The sequence below is a fragment of the Camelus bactrianus genome, chromosome 5, assembly GCF_048773025.1.
Source record: "Camelus bactrianus isolate YW-2024 breed Bactrian camel chromosome 5, ASM4877302v1, whole genome shotgun sequence".
NCBI lineage: Eukaryota > Metazoa > Chordata > Mammalia > Artiodactyla > Camelidae > Camelus > Camelus bactrianus.
Genome location: NC_133543.1, coordinates 57,810,806 through 57,837,263, shown reverse-complemented (window position 1 = coordinate 57,837,263; position 26,458 = coordinate 57,810,806). Strand labels below are relative to the sequence as shown.

General features: G+C 39.0%; 1 protein-coding gene across 1 annotated transcript in view; it reads left to right on the top strand.

Annotated features, from left to right (window-relative positions):
• PDE11A (phosphodiesterase 11A) overlaps positions 1-26,458 on the top strand; it is a 327,689-nt gene that overhangs the window by 184,597 nt on the left and 116,634 nt on the right. Inside the window, exon 10 of the mRNA XM_010959959.3 lies at positions 22,030-22,080. Within this exon, the coding sequence (XP_010958261.1) occupies positions 22,030-22,080 (51 nt within the window). The remainder of the gene's footprint in view (positions 1-22,029; positions 22,081-26,458) is intronic.

The window sequence follows — 26,458 nt, the reverse complement described above, 5'->3', positions numbered from 1 at the left end:
GTGTCATTTTTCTTAGATTCTGCATATAAGTGGTATCATGTGATATTTGTCTTTCTCTGTCTGACTTACTTTACTTAGCATGATAATCTCTGGGTCCAACCATTTTCCTGCAAATGGCATTATTTCATTCTTGTTTATGGCTGAGTAGTATTCCATCATATATGTATATACCATATATGTATATATGATATTCCATTATATATCTAGATAGACCACAACTTCTTTATCCATTCATCTGTCGATGGATATTTAGGTTTCTTCCATGTCTTGGTTATTGTAAATGGTGCTGCTATGAATATTGGGGTGCATGTATCTTTCCAAATTGGAGTTTTCTCTGGATATATGCCCAGAATTGGGATTGCTGGATCATATGATAAGTCTGTTTTCAGTTTTTTAAGGAAACTCCATACTATTTTCCACAGTGGCTGCACCAGTTTACATTCCCACCAACAGTTTAGGAAGATTCTCTTTTCTCCACACCCACTAGAGGTATGCTTTTATTGCAGGCCTTGGGCCACATCAATTTCCCCTGCAGAAGGAGGTTGCGGGCTTTATCTAAGTGAAAGGCAGTGTAGGGAGATTTAAAGCCTTGTCTTTGGCATTAGTCTGATCAGTGTAGTTAGGATTGAATCCTGGTTTAGTAGCTGTTGATCTTGGGCAAGCTACTTACCCTCTCAACCTAGCTTTTTCATATGTTAAATGGGTATAGGAAGAAAGGGGTTTTCACAGTTAAATAAAATTAAGCAGGGATCGTGTTTAGAGAGAATGTGTAGCTAGTTAGCTGTTTTGTTAACCAGAGCACTTGCTGTCCGTAATCAGCACTGAGTCCTGTCTGCTCAGCTCAAGATTTGCTGTAACTGCTGATTGAAGGGCTGGGGAAAAGTTGTAATTTTTTGCCCCTTTTATCAGGAAGATCATTCCCTGCTTTGAAGTGTGAGCTGAAAACAAATCCTTCATTCCCTACTTCCTTGACAAAATTCCCCATGTCAAAAACAGCATGTATTCTGTAGGTCTTTGAAAACAGCATGTAGGTCATCAAAAGCTGTACCTGTCCAAGGGCCAAGCCTCCCACAAAAGACTTACCATGCTAGGGAGCCCCTTCACACACTGGCAGCTTCAGCTCATTTTAGTTTAGTCCACAAATGGTAAAAAATAGAAATATAAACATACAAAATATTTTCTACTTTTTTGGCCTTTAGAAAAAATGAAGTGACTAATACCTTCTCTGGATTTTGTTCAACAATTGAATTGTAAACACAATTATTTTGATGATTGCTTTTCTTAATTTCTCATAATTTAGTGATGTAGTTCTTTTGTTAAATTCTTTTCTTCCTAAATATAGAAAATTAATACTCTAAGGCTGTTAGAGAGCAGAGATGCTCTTAAAGCTGAATAACAGAACAAAGAAAGGAATTTGCTATCATTTTTAATAACTTTACTTCTATGATCCTGATTTCCATTTGGCACGAGCAGCAGAAACTTCACGAGAAAGATGTGTGTTCATGTTTTCTGATGGTAAGGATCCTAGGATACAAAGGAGAAAACTTTACCTGTAAGCCTAGAATGCAGAGAAAATACAATACAAATGTAGATGTAGACTATTACTTCTTCACTTTAAACACCGGGAATTGTCCTTTGGGGTGTCTTTCATAGATACTGCAAATGAAGCCTTACCTAACACTGATGAGAAATTTTCCAGGAAACATAAGTCAGTGTATTAAGGGATACCTTATACACCTTTATGATCAGAAGAGGGAAGGAATGAAGGTCGAACAGAGGATGTGGAAAGGGCATATGCAATCAGGAGCCAAGCCCCATTTATTCTACCTCCCAAAAGCCTCTCCCATCCATTTCCTCCTTTCCAATTGCCACAGCAACCAGCCTACTTATGGGCTTCATTACCTCTTGATTGAGCAATTGTAACAGGCTTCTATTTGTTCTTCCTGAACCATGTTTTAGATTGCGTCACTCACTCACTCAGAGACCTTAAATCACTCCCCCATGGCCTATCAAAGTACAAACTTCTGGCCTTTGAAGCCCTTGGAAATCTCATACCAAACTGTCTTCCTGCCCCTGGCTCTCATTTCTCCTCTTAGCATATTCAACACTAATTACAAACTCAACTACATCAGAGTTTACAAATCAGCCACCTGCTTCTCTGCCATCTGATTTTTGCTCTAACATCCTCTCCACTTTAGTTATTCTGTTCCAATTATGTCATCTCCCCTCAAAATTGTCCCATCGCTCAAAGCTTGATTTAAATGCAATCTTCTCTATATAAAGTGTCTAATCTCATGGTTATTTGTTCCTCTCTTTGCCCTAAATTACAGCTAATGGTGAGTCTGTATGTTTTCTTTTGCTAGAACATATGTGTATCAAAGTATGTGATCATGTTTTAACTTTTATTCCTTTCAATGTTTCATATATAGCGGTACTCCATAAGTGTACTGAATAAATGAATGGATGCAGCCACAAATAATTATCTTGGTCTGCCACATCAGCATTCCAGAGGGGAAAAGCTAGGGCTGTGATGGAGGAGCCGGCGGTCACTTGAATGACAGTCTTGCTGGCCATGGGCTGGCATGGCATCACCTCTGTATTCCCTTCCCCCTTTCTAAGTCCTGAATAGAAAATTGTTATTTTTTTATTTTGGGGTGGGACCTCTTCCCAGATACCAGGTCCCCTGGGGTATTTCCAGTAGATGATGATTAAGGGACCAGTCTGGCTTCCTGAAGGTAAGGAAGAAAGAGAGAACTGAAAGAGATAATTCTCCACGAGGACTCTCCTAAGTGCCAGGGAGAGAATGCTCTTCAGCTGGCTGCCTGAAAAAGTTAGACTCATAGGATGTCAGCAGAATGTCATTTTATTTTTTCTCACCTTTCTTCCTTTAAACCCACTCCGTTGAGTCAGTCTTCCTCACTCCTGGGTGAACTCTGGCGGATTCCATGGGTCTTCTGACATACTCAGGTGTTAGTCTCCGAGCTTTTTCCTTTACCCAGGATTAGAAGCCTGTGGTTAGAAGAAGGTCCTAGTGGGCTTTTTTATTCTCCACCTCCTCCCCCAAGACAGGTGCAGGGAGCAAGAGGGAGATCAGATGAAAGGGCAGAGCCTCACGTGACTGATGCTGTCCTAACTTGGTTTTAGGGCCCTCTGTATCCAACACCAACATTCTCTTTTTTTCATGAGTTGCTTTTATAAATTCTTCAGAGAACTCCCAGGGCTAGCAGTCTCCTGATGGCAATCCCTGATGTGGGTTTGCCTCTCCTGACCAACAGATTACAATCCATTCTCAGCCCCTGGTTTCCAGTGGCCCATCCGGACCTTCCTCTGTGAGGATCAGCTCACTCTTCCAGGAAGTCCTCCTGGTCAGGGTCTGTCTTTGTCCCTTTCCTTTTTTTTTAATTATGATAAAATAGACACAGCACAGCATTGTTGTCGACCATCATCACCATCCATCTCCAGGACCTTTTCATCTTTTCAAGCTGAAACTCTGTGCCCATCAAACATGCTCATTCTTCCTTCCACCTAGCCTATAGCAACCACCATTCTACTTTGTGTCTCTGAATTTGGCTGTTCTAGATAGCTCATGTAAGTGGAATCATACAGTACTTGTCATTTTGGCTTATTGCATAATGTCTTCAAGATTCACCCGTGTTGTAGCATGTGTCAGACTTTTCTTCCTTCTTAAGGCTGATTAATATTCCATTCTAAGTATACATGACATTTTGTTCATCCATTCATCCTTGATAGACACTTGGATTGCTTCAAAGTCCTTTTAAGCCTGGATATCTTTCATGAGTCCATTTGGTTCATGGGAAAACTCACACGTCTTCAACCATTAGCTTGAAGTGCAAGTTGTCCTTAAAGCAGTTCTCTCTTCCTGCCCAACTAACTGTTAGAATGTTTAGGCATGAATCAGGTACCTATCTCTGTTCCCACACTATACCCTGGGGAAATACGTGTTAGTCTCTCTGGAAGAGACCCTCAGGAAATGCTAAGAAATTCTCAGTATGGGGCTTTCTCATGAACTGTTATGCTTTGTACACGAGGCAGAGTCGGGAAACAAGCACCTAAACTTGGAGGAGGTAGAATTACTTGGGGGCATCTTCTTTCCCAGTCCTGCATAGAAGGCTTGGGGGACCTCGCACTTCCTTTAAAACGTCATGTCTGTTAGTCTCAACTAGAAACTCAGACAGAGTCTCATGTTTTGTCTACCAAAATGATTTTTTCCAGACCAAGTTACTGTTAGCCCATGATCCAGTGATTGTCCAAATGGTAGGTGTCAGCCCTGTTTTGTCTACCAAAATGATTTTTTCCAGACCAAGTTACTGTTAGCCCATGATCCAGTGATTGTCCAAATGGTAGGTGTCAGCCCTGGGAAGACCCATGTTTATTTGTAGGTACAGTGGATACAGGTTATCAGTTACAAAGCCAAATACAACGCACCAGCAGAAATGGAATCGTTCCCACTTGTAAATTCTTCTTTACTGAAAACATGCTGGATTATGTAAACATTCCTTTTCGAGAAAGGGGAAAAAAAAAAAAGGAAACACAAATGAATTACTTTCTTGAAATAGTTATGTGGTAATTAGTTCTCCATTGTAGCCACCACTACATCATAAATTACTTTTTAAAAAAAGCTTTGGTAGCTGTTCTCTGTGAAAATTCTAGGCTCTTATTGAGCTGATTTACAAATGTATGATCAAATTGTGGCTTTTAAAAAGGCTCTAAGAAAATAATCATGCCAGATTTCTTGAGCTGCTTCTTTGGATGGCACAGGAAAGACCAACTAAACAGGGAGTGTGGGCTTCAGCTTTTCACTTGCTCCTTTCTGTTGTGCAGAGAAAGGTCTCCCAGTGACGTGCTGATTGGGCTTTTGGGGGTCTAGCATAGCCCACACATTAGCGTCCGCAGGGGTGCTTTCAAAACATATTGATGCCTGGACCCTTTTCTAAACTAATTGGATCAACATCTTTGGAAGTAGAGACTGAGCACATGTAAAAAGTTCTCCTGGTGAGTCTGAGGCACAGTGCAAAGCAAGAACCATTGGTATAGAGTGATGTATTTGTGTGGTAATTTCTCCAAGTTTTTGTTTCACAAAAGGTAAACACATTATTGGTATTAGTACTTCCTTTATACATATTTGTTGAATTAGGTTGAAGATGGTAGATGAAATGAGATGGAGCTAGAGGGTGCCATCTCCTCCCTGCTTTAACTTTTTTTTTTTTGCCTGTTTTTTTGGGGGGGGAGGGGATTGGGTTTGTTTGTTTGTTTGTTTGTTTGTTTGGTTTTGACAGAGGTATTGGGAATTAAATCCAGGACCTCATGCATGCTAGGCATGCACTCTACCACTGAGCTATAACCCACACCCCACACACACACTCCTCCCTGCTTTAAATACTCGTTTATTCTTTGAATCCTAATGGCTTTCATTCTCACCTCGCTTTTGAGGAGTCATGTAGAAGGTTATCATCTAGAAGGTTACCTATGCTCAGTCTCCATTTTCTGTTCTTAACTTCTCTTACCTGCTCATGCTGTAGACTGATCATCCTGTCACAGAAAAGAAAGTAACCAGTCCACTATGGTAATTAGCATGTAAATGTCTAGTGTATTTCATGGCCATAGGGGAGACCAGGATCAAAAGCAAAGATAGATGATCCTTAAAAACAAGGAACAGGGCAGCAATTTTAGTATTACCACAATCATCATGTAATTTACTAGGATTTTACAGATATCCATAATATATTCCACTTTCCTTAGTAAAAGGAGAAATAGATCTATTCCAGTGACTAGAATAGTGTTTGACACATTGTAGGTCCTCAATAATTGTATGTTTATTTATACTATTTATTTATAAATGAATGAACCTAATTTCATACCTAAGTAGATACCTGCTTGGTATCTGAAGCATTTTGTGACTTGCTAACAGCTTCTGTAAACACCTGTTTTTGCAAATTTAGGACATAGTCTTGTGAAATAGCTATGAAAACTGTGATTGCCAGTTTATAATTTTGTAAATTAATTCTACAAATTCTAGGCAGCTGGCTCTGTGAGACATTCTTTGAGCTAGCACTGAGGAATTATATATATGTTTTTCTTTTGTCTCAGTAGTATCTGCAGTAGATAATTAGGGTTGCAAAGTATTTTTTTTAATCGTTTTGTTTGGAGGCTGATCAATTATAACCCTAGAAATTGTCCTGCTTTCCATGTTTTCTATTACTTCCTCCCTTGGCTTCAGTGACTGTACCTAAGTAGTTCTTCTCTGGTCTTCCATTCTGAATCTCCTCTGTTGAGCCTCTTCTAAATATTCTTTAAGTTTGAGTCATCTTGCCTGTTTGTTCCTATTTTCTCTCTACACACTCCCTGAGCAATTTCAGCTACTCATTTGGCTTCAACAGTCACATCCAACCAGATGCCCCCCAATATGTTTTCCTAGTTCACTCTTTCTCTCTCTTTGAAGCTTCAGACTTTTATTTCCGACCAACTCTTAGTTCTTGTATGTACCTCCAAAAGTTCAGTTAACATATCTAACAATCTGTGTGCTTCAGTTCTAAACATTTTGACATGGTCTTTGATTTCCCTGCTGAAATGTCCCAACTGTTATTATCTTTGACTTTTCCTCTAAATTTTTAACACACAGTTCTTCACAAGTTAGTTTAAATTCTTCATCTTTATTTCTAACATCAGGGGTGTCTGTGAGTCTGCCCCTATTGATTATTTCTTCTCTCAGTTAGGGATCACACTTTTCTGCTTCTTTGCCTGTCTTTATAAATATTTATTGCACATCTTGTGTAAAAGAACAAAAGTAGATACAAATTTTAAAAGATACTGTTTGAGCTAAATAATTACTTTTTGTTGTGTTCTCTTTTTCCTAGAAAGGATATGTGATATTTTTTGTGAGGCACCTAGAGTGAAGTGCTAATTATTCAAATTCAACCATCCTTAGCTGAAAATAGGCCAAAGTTTTGTTCGTTTCAGTTTATTTCTGGTTTTCAAAAGAGATTATGGAGATCTTCTGGCTCATAATAAGGGAGCCATGCTTCTGGTTCATGAGACAGTGATGACAATGGTTAAGGGACAAATAGTGAAGAAGAACCAGTTGATTTAAAAGCTCCAGCTGAATAAAACACCTTGGAAATGTCCTCCTCCTCCTTTTTTGTCTCACTGAAAGTTACTAACTTATTTATCAGTAAGGAAACTTCTTTTCAGCCCTAATGCCTTTGTTTCTACAGCAGATTCTAGGGGTGATAGCCTGGGTCTATGCTGAGCTCTGGCAACACAATTGTTAATTCATTCTGGTCAGAAGCAAATGCTGAGCCTGGCCAGTTGATGCAGGCCAGTTACTCCACAGTGTGAGAGGGAACAGAGTTCTGTAGTGGGGCAGCCTTGCCCGAGCCTGTCTACTGCTCTGGTAAAATACTCAGCTGTGAAATCAGGTTTATAGTTGACTAAATAAGAAACTGGCTTTCACTCAATATCTTACTCAGTATCCGGTTGCTGAGTATCTTGATAGTGCCATGATACGGGGGAGCAGAGAGGGGATGCACCTTTCAAAAGGTAGTAAATCACACCTAGGAACCACCCGCTGGAACCAAGCCTGTAATGGATTAGAAGAGATTGGAGCTACCTGTCTCCCATCTCCCCACTCCCCAGCCCTTCCCTGCACTGCGCTGAGTTTTTATATATGTGTGAAACTCCAGCCTGCTCATTCCAAACTCTGCCCACAGCCCCACAAGCAGCCCCCACCCAGAGGAGGCCAAATCTGGAGAAGAAGCTCATGCAGGTCCTGACAGCAGGCTCTGGCCCTGTGGGATGCCTGGGGAAATTCTGGGGTACCTGGAGCTTAGTCTGGGTGAGCCCATGTACCTAGAACATAATCTGGGTAAACATGTCCCCTGGAACCCAGGGACTTTTCTCCCCAGGAGGGTGGACTGCAGCCCAAGAGGACCAGAGCTGAGCCCTTCATTCTGTGGGGCCTAGGCCCGGAACTCAGGTGCTCAGGGTCTGAAGCATCACAAAGATGGAGGCAAAGGCTGAGCATTTCTGTGGTTCTGATCCTTTTCTCCTCAGGTGGGGCTCGTTTTTCCATATCCCTGTGCATTGTCTCCACAGATCTCAGTCTCCACTTCCCCATCCTAGCCCAGGCACCATTCTCTTTCCCACCTCCAGTCCATCCTCCACAGCAACTGGGGTCATGTTCTACATGTAACGGGGATCTGTTTATCTAGGTTCAAGAATAGGCAAAAGTACATAATATACTAAGGGAGTGAATGCTCAGAAGTCAGAGAGGTGGCCACCTCTGGAGGAGGGTATAACTGAAGAGGAGTGCTGAAGGGGCTTCCCAGTCACAGTGACTAGAAAGCTGACCAGATTATGTCAGTTTCTTGCCCCAGACCCCTCAGTGTCTTCCCATTGTCTACAATAAAATCCTTTATTGGCCTCCAAGGCCCTGGGTGGCCTCGCCTCTGCCCAGTGCCCCCTCCTCATCTCGGGTCTCCCCTGCCTCACTCACATTGCCCTTCCAGGCGACTTTGCCTTCTGCCCAAAATACCTTCCCTTTACCCCTTGTCCTGGCTAGCTCCTTTTTATTTGCTGGGTTTGGCTTAGAAAGGGAGTCTCTAACCCACTTTCCTGCCACCTCTTCACATTCTGCCCACCCACATTGTCTCTTTCAGCATTTTGCTAGTTGACTTTGTAGCGATTGTTTCAATGCATACGTTTGCCAGTTTAGTGTGTGTCTCTACTGCTAAAACAGAAGTTCCATTAAGACAGGGGCCATGCGAATAGTGCTTGGCACAAATTAAGTCCTCAATAGATATTTCTTGATTGAGTGAATGGGCTAGATACCCCAGCTGCATGGATGCTGTTCCAGGGCTTACTTCCACAAATCTAACCTGGTCTCAGTAGCTACCAATCTGGCCCAGACAGGTTAAAAATTGTCCTTTTTAAGTCTTACATTTGGACTTCCCTTTCCTCCATGTCAACCCTCCAGCTGCCCCTGTGGCCCCAGTCAATTTGACAGTGGCCCAAACTAGGCCCGGTCCTTTTTTTCCAACTGAAGTATAATTGATTTACAATGTTATGTTAGTTTCAAGTGTATAGCAAAGTGATTAAATTATATATATATCCTTTTTCAGATTCTTTTCCACTATAGGTTATTACATGATATTGGATATAATTCCCTGAGCTACACAGTAGGACCTCATTGTTTATCTATTTTATATATAGTGTATGTGTATGTTAATCCCAAACTCCTAATTTATCCCTCCCCATACCCCTTTCCCCTTTGGTAACTATCCTTTGTTCTCAGTGTCTGTAAGTTTGTTTCTGGTTTGTAAATAAGTTCATTTGTAGCTTTTTGTTGTTTTTAGATTCCACATGTGAGTGATATCATATGATATTTATCTTTCTTTGTCTGACTTACTTCAGTTAGTATAATAATCTCTAGGTCCATCCATATCACTGCAAATGGCATTATTTCATTCCTTTTTATGGTTGAGTAATATTCCATTGTATATATATACCACATCTTCTTTACCCATCCATCTGTCAGTGGACATTTAGGTTGCTTCCATGTCTTGGCTATTGTAAGTAGTGCTGCTCTGAACATTGGGGTGCACATATCTTTTTGAGTTAAAATTTGATTTGGATATATGCCCAACAATGAGATTGCTGGATCATATGGTGATTGTATTTTCAGCTTTTTAAGGAGCCTCCATAGTGGTTGCACCAAATTACATTTCTACCAACAGTGTAGGAGGGTTCCTTTTTCTCCACAGCCTCTTCAGCATTTATTATTTGTAGACTTTTTAATGATGGCCATTCTCACTGGTGTGAGGTGATACCTCATTGTAGTTTTGATTTGCATTAGTTTCTCTAATAATTAGCAATATTGAGCATCTTTTCATGTGCCTGTTGACCATCTGTATGTCTTATTTGGAGAAATGTCTGTTTAGGTCTTTTGCCCATTGTTTGATTGGATTTTTTGTTTTTTGTTTTTTGTGGGGTTTTTTTTTTTTTTTTTTTTTGATGTTAAACTGTATGAGCTGTTTGCATATTTTGGAAATTAATCCATTGTCAGTCTCATTGTTGGAAATATTTTCTCCCATTCTGTAGGTTGTATTTTCACTTTTTTTATAGTTTCTTTTGCTGTGGAAAAGCTTTTAAGTTTAATCAGGTCTCATTTGCTTATTTTTGCTTTTATTTCCATTATCCTAGGAGATGGATCAAAAAAACATATTGCTGTGATTTATGTCAAGTGATTTTCTGCCTATGTTTTCCTCTAGGAGTTTTAGCACATCTAGTCTTACATTTAGGTCTTTAATCCATTTTACATTTATTTTTGTATAAGATATTAGAGATTAGTCTAGTTTCATTCTTTTACATGTAGCTGTCCAGTTTTCCCAGCACCACTTACTGAAGAGACTATCTTTTCTCCATTGTATATTCTTACCTCCTTTGTCATAGATTAATTGACCATGGGTTTATTTCTGGGCTTTCTATCCTGTTCCGTTGATCCATGTGTCTGTTTTTATGCCACTATCATACAGTTTTGATTACAGTAGCTTTGTAATACAGTCTGAAGCCAGGGAGTGTGATTTGTTCAGCTGTGTTCTTCTTTCTCAAGATTGTTTTGGTTATTCAGGTTCTTTGTTTTTCCATACAAGTTTAAAAATATTTTGTTCCAGTTCTGTGAAAAATGCTATTGGTAATTTGATAGGGATTGCACTGAATCTGTATATTGCCCTGGGTAGTATGGGCCTGATTCTTTCTTATTCCTTTTACTCCAGAGGGCTCTCCCAGCAAAATCACACTGCTTCAAACAAAGTTCTCCAGGGTATTCCTGCATAATCAATGCAAATAAACAATGTAGCCCTCTCCCAAATCATCAACCACAATGATTATGCCTTGTTGATTGTGTGAAAACCATGAGGGGAGAGGTATAGAAAAGAGACATATATAAATATTCAATAATGAGCTACTTGGAAGTATGGCATTAAGTGAAACCAAATTACCAGATATTTCAATTATAGACTTGAAAAAACATTGGCACATATTATAGTTGTTTTAGAAATAGCAACAACTAATCCAGGTTGTTCAATTAGTCCAGAAGAATGCTATGTTCTCCTCTGTTGCTGTTAACAAACAGGAAAATAAGTAAGCAAGGAGTTCATTAGAAAAGCATTTGTGAAACATTAATACATTTAATAACCTACATGATTAAGAAAAACAGCCTCACTTTAAAACATAATGTGGGGAGTAATACAATTGTGAGAAAGTAACATTTATTTTGAAACAGTTATAAATTATAGTCCAGTATGCATATGTATAGAGTCATACTGAATCACACTAAGAAATAATCAAAAAACCCTTTTTATTTTAGGTATTAATGGCTGAGATCTTTTATTAGAGACTACTGAAAACTTTAAAAATTAGAAGAATTATTACCATCTACAACTTTTTCAAAAGGAATAGGCTGTTTTTTTCACCCTAAGGACATCAAAATGATTGAAATTTGTAACGGTTCCTAAAATTATGGAACAGAAATAACCCAATCATAATTCTTCACTTATAATAATCTTCTTCTGTAGTTATCAGAATGTGTAGTCAAATCAACAATATTTAATGACTATATACTACATACATTATGTATGTTAAATATAAAGAATTTAATAAGGATATACTATAATTCCACTTATTTAGAGAGCCTGCCTACCAAACACAACTCTTTGAAATACAGAAGAGAATCAGGAAGTAAGCAAAAGTTGAACAAACATCATAAAATTCATATACCAGAGCTCATATATTGGACTCATTTGCTCTGATTTCAAAAACAATTCTAATACAACTTGCTGTTTGATTGCCTAACCCTTTGTGACAATCTTTGAAGCGCATCACCAAATATTTTTGATTCTTTGTCTTCTGAGCCCATGGTAGGGCTACACCTTCCAAAACTCCCTTGAAGTTAAGTGAAGCCATGGGACTTGCTCCAGCTAGTGAAATGTGAGTGGAAAATGCAGATATTTCCTGCCTTTTGCTGATGAGGGAGCTGAGACTCACATAGGCTACGTAATTAAGCCAAAGTTACAAGGCTAGTGGAGCCAGGATTATGAGCTCTAGCAGTCTAACTCTAAAGCCCTGTGCCCAGCCAGCAAGCTATACTGCTTCCCAGTGTTGCTGTACTGTGTTGACAAGTTAAGAAAATGACTAAATGGAAGGAAATGGCCTGCCCTAAGAGTGCTGTAGATAATCCATAAAGCAGTTAATCCACATAAGCAAAATCAAGTACTACTACAAACCCCTACAGACAGAGAGAATGAGGATATTCTGTAAGCCAGTGCAATTCAAGGGTTGAATTCTGATTTCTGTGCTCAGAAATGCCAGAGAGTTGACTGACACGATGACATTATTTTAAACAGTATCTTTACCAAATTGCTTTCATAAGCCAAAGGGTTCTAAGCATATTAACTGAAACTAATTTCATAACATTTTTCATCTCCATTTCCAATGTAATTAAGAAATGAAAAGAAGTATAGTCATGAAAAGTGTGACTACAGCAAGAATTCACTGTATAGCAGAGGGAACTATATTCAATACCTTGTAATAACCTATAATGGAAAAGAATCTGAAAAAGAATATATATATATAAACAACTGAATCACTTTGCTATACATCTGAAACTAATACAATGTTGTAAATCAAATGTACTTCAATTAAAAGAAAAAGTATAATTAGCAAAATAAAACTAAAGAAACATTTCTAACCCTCTTAAAAGAAGCTATTGTGATTATACTGGTATTTGGGAGAAGACCCAGACAAACTTTGTCTTCTTTTTCTCTGCTCACTTCAACATCCAACTGGTAGCCTCGACTCTAATCCAGACTTTCTTAACCTGGACTCCATGGATGGGAATTAGAACAGTGGTTCTCACGGTGTGGTCCCCAGACCAGCAGCATCAGCATCACTTAGGAACTTGTTAGAAATACAAATTCTCAGGTCCCACCCCAGACATGTTGAACCAGGAACTTTGAAGGCGGGACCCAGCCATCTGTGTTCTGATGCATGCTAAAGTTTGAGAACCACTGAGCTGACGAATGACTTAGGAGGCATATGAGTACTTCTGGAGTGTAACAAGGTGGGTGAAGTATTATCTAACTTAGCCACTGGAATTCTATGGGGAAATCCCATTCTGTATGAGAAAGGGAGAGAATTTTTTAATTTTACATTTGAAATGGAGAAAGAGGGTTTAAAAAGTAAAAGGGAAGATTATATTGGAGAGAAGCCAGAAAAATGAAAACAGGCTAAGATTTATGAGGTTAATGGTCAGTGAAATGCCCTGTCGATGGAAAGACCAAGAGACATTTTGAGAACTATGAGGCTGACATTTTATTTGAAATGATGAAATGCCATCATTTGTTTTTCAAAAAGAAAGAAAGAGAAAGAGAGAGAAAAAGAGAGGAAAGAGAGGAAGGAGAGAGAGATAGGAAGGAGGGAGGGACAGAGGGAAGGAAGAAGGAAGAAAGGGAAGGAGGGAAAAAACAAGAAAAGAAAACCTTCTTCAAGATCTCCTAAAGTCATGAATGCTTGATGTGAGAGGACCTTTTGTAGAAATTGAAGAGAGAGTTGAATTTTGCATATTGGTGTGACGATTATAGCAGATACAGTACAAGAATACATAAATACTTGAAGGCCAAGGTAAAAATATAAACCTACCAGGAATGTGTAGATATTTTGAAAAAGGCTTTGAATTTCCATAGCCTTTCATAGTTTCAGAGGTTCAAACAAATTTACCTGGATTTTAAAAGACAGGGTTTGGTCGACACTGGAAATACAGAGATCTGGAGATGGCATAGAATGGGAAGCCCCGTTGAAGGTTGATATTGTTTTATTTATTTATTGCTCCTTAACACCTATCCTGAAATTTAGTGTCTTAAGACACAATAATTTTCCTCATGATTTTGTGGGTCAGGAATTCCAAAAGGGCTAGGGTAGGTGGTTCATCTCTGATGCACATGGTGTCAGCTGGGATGGTTGAGGCTGAAGGCTGTGTTTCAAGGTGGGTTCTTCACTCACTCACATGTGTGGCTTCGTGGCACTCCTTGGCCTCTCTCCTTGCGTTTGATGTTTCATCCTTCAGGTTTCTCCATGTGGCTGAAGCTTCTTCTCACTGTAAATAGAACTTATATACAATGGCTCAGGGGTACAAGAGATAATGTTTCAAGGGCTGGGAAATAGCAGCTTCCAGTCTCTTAAGGCCTGGGCCCAGTGCAGCTGGAATAGTCCCAAACCCTACCTAAAGCCAGGGAGAAAGGACGTAGACTCCACCTCTTATGGAAAGAATGTCAAAGAATGATCTGCCACAGATAATAATTTGGATGTAGTTTCAGAGTACCTGTTAAGTTTCAGGATTTATATAATACAAGATATATTATCCTCTAGAAAATGTACAGGCACCAATATTTAAAAAATTATGAGCAAAGGGTGAAAGATTGTTTGGGTAGCCATGGAGTGAATGCCAATGTTGTCACTGTAGTATAGCTAAATGGGTAATATGCATAATTATGAAAGTACTTTAAAGGCTTGCTTTTCAAAATTAGATTGAAATTTGGAGCATGATTACCAATATTAACATTTTAGTTTGGTAGTGATATAGAATGATTAAAGTAAGTCTTTGCTTTGGGCGGAAAAATGATGAGTTCATCCCTCATCCTAAGTTGAGGCCTCTCTCAAACCCCTGGGAAGTGCCTTTGTACTGACTCCGTGCCTTCGAATCAAACATATGTAAAAATAGCATGTCTATTCTGTCAAGATGATTAATCAAAAAAGAATCCAGGCAAGATGGGCAGGGCTGACACTGACCTAGAAGTCGAAGCTTTTTATATGGGAATATTGTTGTCAAGATGGATTTCAGTATAAGAAGCTCTTTGGAAAGCTCCTTTTACAAATCACATTTCCCTGAACACAATTTAATAGACCCTTTTATTTTCTTCCTGTTTCTATATTAACAGGAAGCCTGTTTTTTCAGAACCAAGACAATTCTTTTAAGTGCCTAAGAAGATGAACCCAGTAAGAACTTAATACTTCCTTGTAATTGTGCTTTCTTATACCCTCTACTCATTTGTCCTCCTAGTCAAATGGAGAACCCTTAGCCCCCTACCTGAGAAGGTCACTCTTGCTTATCTCACAAAGGGCCAGAGGCTGGCTCCAGAGCTAATAGGTTTATTGCCAGTATAACTTTCACCTACTACAAAATGAAATTGAAAATTAAAATTACATATATGTTTTAAATATATCCCTAGTGATTTAAATTTAGATATCTATAATTTTCTCAAAATATATTTTACATCACTTTTCATCAGTATAGTCCTAGACTAAATTAATTTGAGCCAGAGTCATTTCTTATATTCTGATATTTCCAGTGGTTGCAAATACATAGCACAGCTGCCACCACTCTTCCTTCCCAATGCCCACGGAAGACATCACTAATCGGTCACAGCATACCTTCCTCCTTAGCTCCTCCTTAAGCCTCAACAATAATTCTCAGCACAGGACTTCACACAACTACTAGCAATCAAATAAAACTGAGGCTCCAAATAAAATTTATTTGCCAAGATAAGAAAAAGAAGACCAAAATATCTATCACACAATGGCTTACACATAGTAGGTACACCATCAATATATGTTGATATGATAAGCCCTTCTTTCCTGCATGTAATAGTTAAAAAGCAACTGATCTTAAAGTTACCCTGACAATTGATTATTTTGTTTATTACCCCAGATTCCACGGGTATTTTTTAATTCTATTTTAAATTCAGAAAGTTTTCATCTTTTTTAGAATTAAAAAAAAAATTTTATGACAGATATAGACCAGAGGTCGTGAAAACAGATCACACAGCAGACAGTTTTTTAAATATCTGACAGTGGAAACTGATGCTTTCTCAGTTTCTATGCATTCGTTCAGGTACAGTGTCCTTGAAGCCTGTCATCCTCTTGTTAAGAAATCCTGGAGTGTGGCTCTTCACTCAGTTAGATGGCACTTCTGTCAGGTCACCCCAGGTAAATTGACTTTTCATTCCTTGTGGTTTGTCACCGTTCCTGGCTGGAGGCCTACAGCTGACAGCAAAGTCTCTTTATGGAGCTTATCAGTATAACTCATTTGGGATTTTACTTCAGATCACCTTAACCTAACTCTATCAGTCTATTTTCCAAGTGCCACCAAGTGCCACGTTGCCACCTGAATCATAAACATATCACAAATAGTCATGCAGCCTGAGACAGACAGTCTGGGTCCTCGGTGAGGTCTGTGTTCCTCCTCCCTGTTAAGCGGTTCTTTATGTTTGTGCTCCTTGCAGCCAGCATCTGTAATGGTCCATTTCTCATTCCAGGAGCAAATGGCTGCCCAGAACTACAATAAATTAACATTCAAAACTACTGATGTGAGAGATTTGCCCTTGGCTACTCAGGGGCAGTTCCTGGGATTGCAAGGCAAGCATTTGGCTCTAGTCTTGAACTGCATATGGCAGAGGACAAGGCTTGATACAGTGGCCCTATTTCATAGCGCTGCCCATTGTTTTGCTTTTGAACTGTAGTTAATCACCTTTTCCTGCTGTGGGAAATTGATGCGAAAACACAACTTCTTTATACCGTCTGTACATGGGTCTGATAATTGCTTTGTCTTGCATTTTCTTGCTTTTTTGTTTTTCTAGAAGCAAGTTCAATCCAGGAGGTAACTGAAGTTGGTAGTGTTTTGCAAATAGTGACTTATTTTTGGAACTATAAAGATTTCCTACATCAGAGCTCACCAATGAAACTGAGTCACTAGATTTTACTTTAAGATATTTTTCCAAATACAGACACAAAAGATAAATCTATCTGGGATAGAAATTTTCTTGTGAAAGTTTAATGTTTGTTGAGTGTTCTGTGGGTCAGCTGTTTACTTTTGTATGTAAACTTTATACAAATTTTATTTGACTGTCAAAAAAATTTGTGAGTGTGTATATTATGACTAAACTCTCATAACCTAACAATGTTCCTCAGAGAGAAAGTATTTATACAGTTAAAATTTGCAGATACTTCTTTTTTCAAAATCGTTACAGTGCATTCAATTAAAGTTTTTTTTACTCTATCAAAGATATTATTACTCAAAGATGGATGATGTACCTAGAACCTTGATATGAGATACATATCTTAGGGAATTCTTATAAAATTAATATAGTCTGGAATCGTGGAGGAAGCTTTAACCTATCCAAGAGGATTTGACAACAATAGTAGTTAAAAAAAATTTCTTTAACTGTTTTATCCTCAACCATAGAAATTTGCCTAACTTTTAGTCATTAGCTGTGCTGTATGGTTTACATATGTATACATACATACACATACACTGTAATAATTCTATTTAGAATATTGGTTTTGCTAAAAAGTGATCAGAGATTGCTTTTGTTATATTTCCTTTAGATTTTTCCATAGATTTTTCACAGATCTTAGATTAATGAGGTTATTTGTCATTGCTAAAAATATTCTAGACTTGAGACGTTTAATAGGTTTGCCAGATAAAATACTGTGAAGAAAAAGTCACTGGGAGTTGTTATGGGGTTGAGGTTGGCGGAGGAATATAAATATTTTGGGATGTGGCTTAGAGTTTTTCATATTTGTTTCCAGCCTTCTTAATTTGGAGAGAGTAGAAGTGGAGCTGCCAGGTAAAAACACAGGGCACCCAGTTAAATTCGAATTTCAGATCAACAAGGAATATTTCTAGTAGAAGTATGTCCCAAAGAGTGCAACTATTGTTTACCTGAAATTCAGATTTAACTGGATATATTTTTATTTGCTAAATCTGGCAACCCTACTTACACTGTTCAGTTCATGCTCTAAGATGTATTATGACTTTATTGAGGAAAAGGCGTAAATTAAAGCCACTAGTAATACAAGCAGAGAAGCTTGTATTCTCCATTTGAGAAATGGAGAGATTCTTTTATTTTAAGATCATTTTTATTTTCTATTGCTTGATTCATCAAATACTTACTGAGTGACAGTTAAGTACCAGGCGTTCTCCTAGGGATAAGATATTCATCGATGACCAGAGTCAAATCTGATGCTTGCCTTCATGGGGCTTACAGTCTAGTGGGGAGGAAGGTGATGAACAAGCTAGCAAATAACTCCAACTGTGGTAAGTTGCATGAAGGAAACAGCCTGTTAACACAGAGAATAACAGTGAGGGAGGTATTTTCTCAAGGCACTCGGAGAAGACCTCATTGAAGAGGTGACATTTAACCTAATTTCAGGAGGATGGAAGTACCAACCAGGTGATGAAGTCAAGGAAGGCTCTAAGGAAGAAAAGAGCTCAGTGCATAGAAAAACCAAAAGGAGATGAGTGTGGCTGGCGTGTGGAGAACAGAGAATGCACAGCACCAAGTGTGACTTGAGAGAATGCCGAGGGCCAGATGGTGCAGGGCCTGTTAGGTCACCAGTTGGGATTTGGATGTTAGTTTGAGTGTAACGGGAACCATTGGTGCATATTCATCTGGGGGGTGGCAAGATCCGATTTATATGTCTTAAACATCTCTCTGGCTGATGCAGGCCAAAGAGATCGGAAGAGGCCAGGTGTAGAAATGCAGATTATTGCCAGAGCCCAAAAGGGAGAGGCTGGTGGACTGGACCTGGCTAGCAGAAATGGAAATGGAAAGAGTCAAAACATCAGACTGGAAATGACATGTTCTTCTGCTGGATTCAATGTGAGGGGAAGGCGGGGGGAAATCAAGGATAGCCTTCTCGTTTCTGGTCTTGACTGGATGGAGTTTCATTGTTAGAGCAGGGAAGACTGGGAGAAAACTAGATTGATGACATTTGTTCCCTATGGCTTCTGTGACAAATTACTACAAATGTTGTGAATCAAAACAGCACACACTTATTATCGTAAACTTCTGGAGGTCAGAGGTCTGAAGTGGGTCTCCTTGAGCTAAAATCAAAGTGTCAGTAGGGCTACATTCCTTCTAGGGGAGGCTCTGGGGGACAATTCTTTTTTTTTTTTTTTTTCCTTTTCCAGTTTCTAGAGGCTGCCTGCATTTGTGGGCTCATGGCCCCCTTCTATCCTTAGAGTTAGCAGTGGAGGGTCAATATTTCTCACATCACATCACTGTGGTTCTGACTCTCTTGGTTTCCTCTTTGACCTATAACGACCCCTGTGATTACATTATGCTCACCTAAATCATCCAAGATAATCTTCCCACCTAAGGGTTAGCTGATTGGCAACCTTAATCCCCCCTTGTCATTAACGTAAACACATACACAGGTTGCAGGGATTGGGGTGTGGACATCATGAGAGGACAAGGAGCATCTTTCTGCCTGCCACACATGGGGAAATCGACATGTGTGTTTAGACATGTTAAATTTGAGATGCCAGTGAGTCAACCAAGTAGGAAGTTAGTGATGTAAGCAGTAGGATATGTATGTGAGTTTGAAGCTCAAGGAAAGCTTACAGCTAAGTTTGGAAGGAAGTTGTCAACCTAGGGACAATGTATAAAGGCATGAACATGTATGACATCACTGAAGGAGAGACTGAGCCCAGAAGACTTCTACATTTAGAGTTAAAGGACACGGGGAAAGAACAGACAGAAAAGGAGGACGTGAACCAAAATAATGTGGTGTCAAGAAAGCCCAAAAAAGAAAATTCTTCCCAAAAGACAAGAACGATCAACTGCATTCAGTATTGCTGCAAAGACATTTGCAGATTGTCCAGCAAGATTTGGATTTGACTGCAAGAAATTGAAAACTTTGACACAGCTGTTTTAGTGGAGGCTAAGGAGTGAATGGGACATGATTACTGATCACAAATGGTGAGGAAAAGTCTTGTGTGTCCTCCACAGCCTTTGTAGATGCTTGTTAAAAACAGTGAGGTGATCACATTTGATCAGAGGCTTCACTACACTAAGAAGCTAGTTGCTAAACAAGATCACTGTTGTGTATTTTATCTGATCAGAATTATGTGATAGCCATATTGATGGTACACATGAAAGGGGTACCGATATTGCTGGGTTCCCATAGCTGTGCTCTGTGTGTAAAGTGAATCCTGAGGGTAATTGGAGCAATGAAACATCACCACCTTCCTGATGTATCCCAGGAAACCCTTTGGGACCAAACAGCAGAAACTGTTTGGAAGAAGAAAATCAGAGTATTTTATAGCAAGACTCAGGGATCCCCTTTTCTTGAGGAATCTGCTCCTCTGGCTTGTTGCCCTTCTAAGGATTCTTAGAGGGGACAATGCTATACCCTCCCAGACTGCGGTTTACCAAAGGGCCTACTCCTGCAGGAACAAGGCACCCTCATTTGCTGAGGATTCCTGTCTGCTTATCCACAAGGGACTGTACTCTTTCAGAAGGTGGTTACGAGACTCTTGTTTGAGGTAGTTCTTCTGCTCCCTTTACTGGTTCTCAGAGTCTTACAAAAGGAAATAAGAACTCTCAGCACAAAAAGACTCAAAAGGTAAACCCAAAAGCTTCCTTATTGTTAACTTGGTCAAATTGGACAGAATAAATAAAGTCCTATGAACTTGTTAGCCAAATTTCAGAAATGGAGACCTGATTGCAATAAAGAGGCATTTATTGGAGATTTGTTAGGACTGCAGCCCAGGAGACACAGCTTCAAGAAGCACTTGAACTGTGTTCTGCTGGACTACAAAATGGACAACGCTTATGAAGTCAAGAACCGGGAGGCCACAGTTAGTTACAAGAGTTGTTTATCAAGAATTATAATTGGAGCTGGCAAGAAGTAAGGGTGCTTGTTAAGCAAGAATTGTTCCAAAATGGTTGCTTAGTTACAAAGGAGGACAAACTTGAGACCACAAGGTTGCAGCTAGCAGATGTTGTTTTAAAAATGGCTGGTGTCCTTAGACTTGGTATAGTTTACAGAAAGTTCAAGTTCTCAGTGGTACAGGGATGTATCTGAGACCAGATTCTCATTGGCTGTCAAACTCCATGTTGTATGTCTGAACTATGATTACTCCATTATGATTTTAATTTATCATCAGACTTAATGGATTAGCAAGTATTAGAGGCTTAAAATCTTGGCATGAACTCCAAAAGGATGTTGGCTCCAAGTTATGGCCCAGGGAAATTTAAGAATCATGACAAAATAACCAAGGCATTTATTTCATTGAAATCTTAATCTCACACCATACACAAATTTAATTTCAGATGTATCGTAGACCTAAACATAAATGATAAAGTTATGAAAATTTTAGAAGCTAACACAAGATATGGATTCATAACTTTAGGGTAGACAAAATTTCTTAGAAAGAACACATGAAACAATACAATACACAAAAACTGACAATTCACACTTGATCAAAATTGAAAACTTTTGTTTCTTAAAAGAAAATTGGGTTGGTAAAAGGGTACAGGCTTTCAGCTATAAAATGAGTAAGGTCTGAAGATCTAACATACAACATGGTGACTATAGTTGATAACACTCTACTGTATAACTGAAATTTGCCGAGAGAGTGGAACTTAAATGTTCTCACACACACAAAAAAGACAAATATGTGAGGTAATGGATGTGTTAACGAGATGGTGGGAATGCTTTCATTACTGAAAAACAGTGTCTGCCATGGTACACATACACACACGCACACGCACACGCACACGCACACGCACACACACACCATCTTTTAATTTATTTATGGGTCCAGAGCATTTCACAGGACAATTATTCACATCCTTTGGGAACTGTGGTCTTGAGCCACTTCATGTCCCTTTGATAAAATAAATACCTATAAAAATATGCTAATATAAAATACTTAGCCTTTAACATGGGCTGTAATTCCGTTCCACATTGTCATAGATTCCACTGTAGTTGCACAGATGACAATATGTGTCACAAGACTGTGACTGGAACTTTCTCATTATACATTAACATCCTCTGTTATGTCAAAGTGATATACGTGAGTAAGGTTTATTTTTAAGCCAGGAGAATTTCAGAAAATAGAGGCATAACTAGTTATTAAGTATTTCCCTCCTCCTTTTTTTTCTGATCCAGGTACTGTCTTACCATGCGACATGCTCAAAAGCTGAAGTTGACAAGTTTAAGGTAAGGAAGCAAATGGTGCTCTTTTAGTGCCTAAAGGTAAACTTCTCTGGGCTTTCAGACCCTGGTCACTTGCCGCTGGAATTGGTCTTGCTGGAGGAATAGAACTGGGTAAAGGCGTGCTTGGATATTTCGGCTTTAGAGGGGAGGAGGGACTTATATATAGTTGAGTAGCTTCTTCATGATCATTTAAATGATTCAGCATTTATTTCATTCCATTTGTTTAGTAAGCAGTATATCAGAAAAAAAAATCTGTGTAATATGATGTATCAGGACCCCTGCTTTTGGCATTGGTCTTATCTCCAACTTTCTGTTCACTTAAGATCTTGGGGCCTATATCTTCATCTGTAAAAAAATAAGTAAAGAGATTAGGATACTAGTAAATAACATTTACCAAACACTTACTATGGACCAGGTACAGTACAAAGCATTTAACCTGTATTAATTCATTTGAGTCTTGTAATCCCGTAAAGTACGTAGTATTTTACAAATGAGTAAACTGAGGCACAGAGAGGTTGAGCAGAAGGGCCAAGGTCAAATGGTTGTAAGGGGAATAGCCAGGCAATCTGGTCTTGGAACTGGAGTTCTTAACCATGCTTCACTGCTGCCCAGCGTGACCCCCTTACAGCTCAGATGTGCAATGAGTCTGTGAATGTCTCGTAGATATTGGAACCTGCTTTTCCTTCCTTTTGAAAGTTTTGGTGTCTGCCTTTTTAAGTTTTTGTGGAAATTTAGAGAATTATCAGGCAAGCTACCACAATCACAAGAAAGATAATGTATTGTATCGTAGTCTTTGTGTGTAATAACACTTGAGGATGGCTATTTTCTGAGAGTTTCATTGGCACGTAGATACATTCGTCTTCCCAGGAAAAATGGCCCGGTGGGCCTGATGATTGAATTATATCATTAGAGTTGAGTCACACTACTTAAAATAGGAAACAAGACCCCACACTCAGAGTAGAGGCGAAGGAACTGCTAGGAAGAGCAGGCAGCAGCACACCTACGGCTGGTGTAAGGTGAGCCGCTTGGGCTCCATCCAAGGAAATGGTTTCCTATTGGCTTGGAAAGATGCTTAAGAAAAGACCTGCCATGATGACCCAAATCAGAAGGAGAGCCATGGTGCCGCACAGCAAGAAGTGATAGCTAACAACAGAGGAAGGAGCCAGAGCAGCCCAAAACACAGCCGTCAGGGCCCATTTGTTGTAGAGGGAGATGTCCCAAGGCAGCGCTTTTTGTACATTTTGTTTACTGCTCTAACTCTACCGCCTTTCTCAGCTCTTGGAACGTAGTAGCACTCAATAAATACTTGTTTAATGGATGAATGAATGACTACATAAACCCCAAAAGCATTAGTGTTCTATAACTCAAAACAATTATTCATTAAGAAAATGCTAAAAAAGAAATGATTATATATCATTATTTCTCTATTTTAGACATATTTTACAAACATTTCCATCAAAAATATTTAAAGCTTTTTTACTTTAGTCAAGTTTAGTTACCTAGAAATTCTGTTTATGGAAATAACTTTCCATAAATATTTTACTGTTTTGTGTTTCATATTTTTACTGTTTCATAATTACCATCATTGCTAAAAAGAGAGACGGGACAGGCAGGGAGGAACACAGCAAAGCTCATAATGGTCTAAATGTGACTTCAAAGAGCTATCTGATGGAACATGTCCTGAGCTATTGCAGGCCAAAATCAATAGCTATCTAGTCTCTAAACGGATTGCCCTATGTTCAGGCTTAATTCTTTGCTTAAAGTAAGAAAAACATCATTGTCTTGGAATTCATCATGCTTTTCTATTTTTAGCTCACAAACATACTAAAAATATGATGTATTTAAATTTGAGAACAAAGGGTTATTTCATCCTAAAATTATCAAAATTATTAACTAAGCCGATTCATTCTAGATTTTATCCTGTGCGATATTAGTGAATATCTTATTACAGTGTAATTGAGATATAGTGGATAATTTTAACCTAATGGCTTCTTTCTTGATATATAAAGCAAATAAAACATTATCATAATTGGTAGCTGATGTCTTATAGTTGCAGCAATAACATTAAAATGCAGTGGGCTTAAAATAATCCTGCACGTAGACACTGCAAAGTATTTACTTAAAGTTCACACCAGAGTAAGTGCAATGGCAATTTCCTAACATTGTAGCTAAATAACAGTAAATGAGTGCTTTGTTTTTGACCACTGTGTACAGACAAACCTTTCTTGTACTCAAATATATTGAAACCTTGGCTACCTGCAATACTTTTTTAACAGAGAGAGAGAGGAGAAATTTGAAGATTTGAAGTGTAAAATCATAGTTATCCATGAGATTTCATGAGTTAAAGAATGGCTGAGTCTCACTGTGTTGGATGATGCCCATCTGGGACCAAGCTAGTGATCAGTGAGTTAGAGATTAAGCCAGAATTTGGGAAGAAAATTGTTTCATCATCTGTGCTAAAAGATCTGGAGGTCAAATACATGCATACACTGGTCGGACTCCAGTTGTAGCCAAAGCTGTGCCACATCCAAGATTCAGGCACGTCCAGAAGATCAGTGAGACGTGGTCTGTTGACATGAGAGACTAAGAGGCCTTCTGAGTCCAGAACTCTTCCTAGTGGGAGTTGAGGCCACGGGCCTCAGTGTCTGGATAACTCCAAGTTCAGTATGGAGTTTGTCTCTTGAGTTTGTCCCTTCCTCCAGCCTCCCATGGATTCATGTTCTCGGCTAAGAATGTGAGTAAACCCAGAAGACGTGGATTTAGTATGGTTTCAGTACATTGAATGCCCTGAGAACACAGGGGTTCCAGAGTGTCCACAGCAACAGCAGGAAGCAGCAGCCCAATGGAAGGAAGCACCACTGCAAACCAGGGGCAAGGCACCGTCCTACCAGCAGGACCAGCAGAGGCTGAAGCACTCACTGAGGGGTCACATTTTAAGGACAAGTGAGGTACACCCTGAGTATTCCCAGAAATAAGTGGGAGAAATGGAGATCCCATAATATTGGAGAGTGTGATATATACCAAGAATTACTTTCAGTTCACTACCATTTGTACCCCTGGGAGCTGTGGTCTAAATGTACACAGATTTCACATATGATCAACTGTAGTGAATCTTCAGTCATCATTAATGCTAAGCTAATACTGCACTCCCTTTCCTCATATCTTGACTTCCTAGTTCACAGTGTTCCACGCTTGAGGATTCTTGTCCTATCCTAGAGTGCCATAGGAGGGAAGTGTGGTCTTTGTTTTGTTTCGTTCTGTTAACCAATTGGGAGAAATCTCCTCGAGGGGTGTGCGGCTGTGGGTGGTGAATGGTGGTTAGGCAGTAAAAACCTTCCTAGCAGTGTCCCTGGGTTGTCTAACCAGAATAAGTAGGTGAAACAACATATAATTGCTCATCCAAGAGTGTCAGAACCTAAGCTTATTTGTTGTCCTTCTGATATATCAGTTATACCTTTAGAAACAGTCCTTTTTGCAGGGCCACCTGTACACCAAAAAGATCACAGAACTTCCTCAAACTGATGAATTAACTTTTTAAAAGTCTGATTCAGGTTATAATGTTAATAATTTATCTTTTATGGTTTGATTGCCCTGTGCATTGAATGAGGAAACCAGTCTCTAAAGAATGGTTTTTATCCTCATTGACATTTACTGATCTTCCTTGAACTTGAAATAAGAAAGGTATGCCCAGAAAATTTGTGCAGATTTTAGTGCCTGTTTCTATCTCTTCTGCTCTGTGCTAACAGGAATAATGTATAAAGACCATATTGACAATTAGATCTCTTTGAAGTTGACTGGTTTAAAGGCTTTTAATAACCTGAAGATGCCAGCTGTGATAACATAAGAAAATTATATGCTCCTATAATTTTATGCACTTTCCTAGGATTCCAATGCAGTGGACAGAGCAAACAGTTTTCACTATATATGCCAGTTTACCAATTAAAATCAACTCATGGACGTCCTCATGTTATATTGCTACCTTCTATCATCCCTTCTTTCAATTCCAAACTGCAAGGGTTATGGCTGCAATCAGAGATGAACTCGTTTACAGCACTATTTAACTGCCTCAGTAATTAAACGCCAGTAACTCATGTTGGGTGTTTGAGTTTGGACTACCTCTTGCATTTTTCAAGTTTTCAGTGTTATTGCCTAGGCCACAAATTAATATCCTGGTAAAGTAAATAAAATAAAATACCAAGGAATAGGTACTCTCTGTCACTTTTACATACCAAAATGCGAATGGCTACATCAAAAATAGGATCTTAAAAAAAAATGGGATCTTAAGGCCTCCTCTGTGAGATGAATGACAGGAAACAGGCCAAGCAATGGTATGTGGTGTACTGGTTTTTTTGTTTGTTTGTTTTTTTTAAGTAATTAAATT